We start from the raw sequence: 5,248 nt of genomic DNA on the forward strand, positions 1-5,248 counted from the left end.
TCCACAGGCAAGAATACTGAAGGGGGTTGCTATTTCCTCCTCTAGGGGATCTTCCTGACCCAGGGATTGAACCCAAATATCTTATACCATAAAATTGAAATCAGGATTAAATTGGAAACCTTATGACACTTTACAGGGCTTGCTATATTATCAGTTCAGTTCAGTTCAGTCACTCAGTCGTGTCCGACTCTTTGTGACCCCATGAATCGCAGCACACCAGGCTTCCCTGTCCATCACCAACTCCTGGAGTTCACTGAGACTCACGTCCATCGAGTCAGTGATGCCATCCAACCATCTCATCCTCTGTCGTCCCCTTCTCCTCTTGCCCCCAATCCCTCCCAGCATCAGAGTCTATTCCAATGAGTCCACTCCTTGCATGAGGTGGCCAAAGTACTGAAGTTTCAGCTTCAGCATCATTCCCCCCAAAGAAATCCCAGGGCTGATCTCCTTTAGAATGGACTGGTTGGATCTCCTTGCAGTCCAAGGGACTCTCAAGAGTCTTCTCCAATACCACAGTTCAAAAACATCAATTTTTCGGCACTCAGCTTTTTTCACATTCCAACTCTCACATCCATACACAACCACTGGAAAAACCACAGCCTTGACTAGACGGACCTTTGTTGGCAAAGTAATGTCTCTGCTTTTGAATATGCTATCTAGATTGGTCATAACTTTCCTTCCAAGGAGTAAGCATCTTTTAATTTCATGGCTGCACTCACCATCTGCAGTGATTTTGGAGCCCCAAAAAATAAAGTCTGACACCGTTTCCACTGTTTCCCCATCTATTTCCCATGAAGTGATGGGACGAGATGCCATGATCTTCGTTTTCTGAATGTTGAGCTTTAAGCCAACTTTTTCCCTCTCCTCTTTCACTTTCATCAAGAGGCTTTTGAGTTCCTCTTCACTTTCTGCCATAAGGGTGGTGTCAACTGCATATCTGAGGTTATTGATATTTCTCCCAGAAAGCTTAATTCCAGCTTGTGCTTCTTCCAGCCCAGCTTTTCTCATGATGTACTCTTCATATAAGTTAAATAAGCAAGGTGACAATATACAGCCTTGACGTACTCCTTTTCCTATTTGGAACCAGTCTGTTGTTCCATGTTGAGTTCTAATTGTCACCTCCTGACCTGCATATAGGTTTCTCAAGAGGCAGGTCAGATGGTCTGGTATTCCCGTCTCTTTCAGAATTTTCCACAGTTTATTGTGATCCACGCAGTCAAAGGCTTTGGCATAGTCAGTAAAGCAGAAATAGATGTTTTTCTGGAACTCTCTTGCTTTTTTTGATGATCCAGCGGATGTTGGCAATTTGGTCTCTGGTTCCTCTGCCTTTTTTAAAACCAGCTTGAACATCAGGAAGTTCATGGTTCATGTACTATTGAAGCCTGGCTTGGAGAATTTTGAGCATTAGTTTACTAGCGTGTGAGATGAGTGCAATTGTGCGGTAGTTTGAGCATTCTTTGGCATTGCCCTTCTTTGGGATTGGAATGAAAACTGATCTTTTCCATTCTGTGGCCACTGCTGAGTTTTCCAAATTTGCTGGCATACTGAGTGCAGCACTTTCACAGCATCATCTTTCAGGATTTGAAATAGCTCAACTGGAATTGCATCACCTCCACTAGCCTTGTTAATAGTGATGCTTTCTAAGGCCCACTTGACTTCACATTCTAGGATGTCTGGCTCTAGGTCAGTGATCACACCATCGTGATTCTCTTGGTTGTGAAGATCTTTTTTGTGCAATTCTTTGTATTCTTGCCACCTCTTCTTAATATCGTCTGCTTCTGTTAGGTCCATACCATTTCTTTCCTGTATCGAGCCCATCTTTGCATGAAAAGTTCCCTTGGTATCTCTAATTTTCTTGAAGGGATCTCTAGTCTTTCCCATTCCGTTGTTTTCTTCTATTTCTTTGCATTGATCACTGAGGAAGGCTTTCTTATCTCTCCTTGCTATTCGTTGGAACTCTGCATTCATACGTTTATATCTTTCCTTTTCACCTTTGCTTTTCGCTTCTCTTCTTTTCACAGCTATTTGTAAGGCCTCCTCAGGCAGCTATTTTGCTTTTTTGCATTTCTTTTCCATGGGGATGGTCTTGATCCCTGTCTCCTGTACAATGTCATGCGGGGAGCTGCCCGTGAAAACGGGGTTATTTGTCCGAAGGACACAGCTCTGGGAGCTGCCTCAGTCCTTGAGGGTTTGCTTGCAAACATAGCTCTCTGTCCCACCACCCCAGAGATTAGGCGCTTATTTACTACAAGCACCTGGAGTTCTGTGCAAACTTCTCATGCACAGGGAAATGTTACCTGGTGTAAGAAATAATAACAGGGAGCCATTCCCATGCTCTCAAGATTTCTTGTGACTGTTTGTAAGATGTATAGGCCAACCAAGAAAAAATGTCAACTGTCTTGTCTTTCTCACGCTCTTCTGTATAAATATGAGGTGCTGAATAAAGTTGGTGTCAGACTGCGTCCCTTCGTGGAGACGTGTCTGAACCTCTTGACCCCATCTTTGTTGTAGTCTCTTGCTTTCGTTTCTTTCTTAGCCCCGCCATGCACGTTCTCGGGACCTGATCGACTTTGCTGGCTGGCACCAGCAGGTGGCGCCCAAAACAGGGACTCAAGAATCGGAGGGCGACCACGGCCGCTGCCCGCCAAGATTGAGGTATGTAAAAAGGAATTCCTAATTAATTAAAGTAAAGGGCAGGGAGGGTGATTGTCGAGAGTAATAAATCATGGGACAAGGCAATAGCTGCCAGTTATTTGTACATATGTTGAAAACTATGTTAAAAGGTAGGGGAATTCATGTAAATAAGTTACAGCTAGAGAAGTTTTTACTTTTTATAGAAGAAGTTTGTCCCTGGTTTCCAGAGGAAGGAACAGTTAGTCTGGAAACTTGGAAAAAGGTAGGAAAACAATTGCAGACATACTATTCCTTACATGGTCCCAATCGTGTTCCTGTGGATGCTTTTTCTTTGTGGACTCTCGTAAGAGACTGTCTGGATCCTGAACATAAGGGACATAAAATTCAAACAGCTCTCAGGGATTCCACAGAACCCAAAGTTGCAGAGCATTCCGCCCCTCTGCCTGAGCTGCTTTATGCTGTGCCTGAGGGAGCAGCTTGTAAGGCTGGAGGGAGTGATGATGTGTTAAGGTCTGATGAACAGGAAGAGTTAAATGAACAAGCGGCTCAGTACCATAGAGAGGATATGCCTTGGGAGATGATGGTTAGCATTCAATCCCCCTCGGGAAAAGGGGAATTAAAGCATTCAGGGCTTTCAGAAGAACAGCTGGAGAATTTAATTCAGAGGATTGTTATAGCAGTAAAAAAGGATGCACAGGGAGACTCCCACTCCAACCAGCCTACTCCTCCAGCATATCCTCCCTCGGTTCTTGCTGGACTCGATCCACCTCTGCCTTTTGTAGAGCTGTGAGAGCTTATATCTATGCCTGCTTCTTGGCCCGGTGAAAACATAAAAATTAAAAGTGAGATATTATTATCTCCTCTTCAACAAGCGATTAAGCGAGCTAATGAAGAAGGAGAACATATTCCCGGGTTTTCAGGAATCTATCCAGTGTTTGAAAATGATCAACAGCAGAGGTATTATGAACCGCTGCCCTTTAAGCAACTGAAAGAGTTAAAAATGGCTTGTGCACAATACGGCCCGACTGCACCGTTTACTCAGGCTATTATAGAGGCTTTAGGAAATCAAAATCTGCCACCTAATGATTGGAAACAGGTTGCTCGGGCTTGTTTATCTGGAGGAGACTATTTACTATGGAAATCTGAGTTTGCTGAGCAGTGTGGGATCACAGCTGATATCAATCGGCGACAGGGACTGAACACCACTTATGAAATGATGGTGGGAGAGGGAGAATATCGAGACACTAATAGTCAACTTAATTATTTGCCTGGAGCCTACCCTCAGATTAGTGCTGCGGCTCTACGAGCATGGAAAAAACTTCCAAATTCTGATAAAAAGACTGAAGATTTATCTAAAATTCACCAGGGGCCAGATAAACTATATGAAGATTTTGTTGCCTACCTGCTTGAGACAATTAATAAAATGATAGGAGATGAACAGGCGGGAATGGTGTTGGCTAAATTGGGTTATTGCCTTAGCTGGTTTTGATGGACGCCTTGATAATCATTATCCCTCAGATAAAATTTTGCAATTTGCTCACTATCACCAATTTCTATTCCCAAAAATCAGTGTTTCTCAGCCCCTTGCCGACGCCCTAACTGTATTTACTGATGGCTCTTCTAATGGAATAGCTAGTTTGATTATACAGGGCAATACTGCCACCTGGCGTACTAATTATAAGTCTGCTCAAGAAGTAGAACTATTTGCTGTCTTTCAGGCTCTATTGCAAATTTCTGCTCCATTTAATTTATATTCCGACAGTCAATATATCATAAGAGCCTTAAACACTATTGAGACTGTTCCATTTATTGGTACCCTGAATTCTACTATCCAAACTCTTTTTTGTGATATACAAAATTTAATTTGTTCCAAAGTTAATAAATGCTATTTTGGTCATATTCATGCTCACTCTGGGCTTCCTGGACCTTTAGCACAAGGCAATGCTTTGGCTGATGAAGCTACACGTATGATATTTCCTTCATTGGAACAAATGGCAAAAACTTCTCACAGCTTACACCATCAAAACAGCAATAGTTTAAGACTTCAATTTGGCATTACTCGAGAAGCTGCCAGACAGATTGTTAAGCAATGTCAAACATGTCCCTCAATTTTTTAGCGTCCCTCATTATGGAGTTAATCCTCGAGGATTGTTGCCAAACGATATATGGCAAATGGATGTTACCCATATTCCTGAATTTGGTAAACAAAAATTTGTTCGTGTTACTATTGACACCACTGGAAAAACCACAGCCTTGACTAGACGGACCTTTGTTGGCAAAGTAATGTCTCTGCTTTTGAATATGCTATCTAGATTGGTCATAACTTTCATTCCAAGGAGTAAGCGTCTTTTAATTTCATGGCTGCACTCACCATCTGCAGTGATTTTGGAGCCCCAAAAAATAAAGTCTGACACCGTTTCCACTGTTTCCCCATCTATTTCCCATGAAGTGATGGGACCAGATGCCATGATCTTAGTTTTCAGAATGTTGAACTTTAAGCCAATTTTTTCACTCTCCACTTTCACTTTCAACAAGAGGCTCCTTAGTTCTTCAATTTCTGCCATAGGAGTGGAATCATCTGCATATTTGAGGTTATTGAAATTTCTCCTGACAA

At 42.5% G+C, this 5,248-nt stretch overlaps 1 protein-coding gene across 1 annotated transcript; it reads left to right on the plus strand.

Annotated features, from left to right (window-relative positions):
- Nucleotides 1-2,685: 2,685 nt before the first annotated feature.
- Nucleotides 2,686-4,465, plus strand: LOC133244022 (endogenous retrovirus group K member 7 Gag polyprotein-like). Its single transcript, XM_061410695.1, is given in 1 exon segment — nucleotides 2,686-4,465. A coding segment is annotated over 1 exon segment (1,398 nt). The 5' UTR covers nucleotides 2,686-2,725; the 3' UTR covers nucleotides 4,124-4,465.
- Nucleotides 4,466-5,248: the final 783 nt, after the last annotated feature.

The sequence above is a fragment of the Bos javanicus genome, unplaced genomic scaffold, assembly GCF_032452875.1.
Source record: "Bos javanicus breed banteng unplaced genomic scaffold, ARS-OSU_banteng_1.0 tig00000403_1, whole genome shotgun sequence".
In the NCBI taxonomy this organism is placed as follows: domain Eukaryota; kingdom Metazoa; phylum Chordata; class Mammalia; order Artiodactyla; family Bovidae; genus Bos; species Bos javanicus.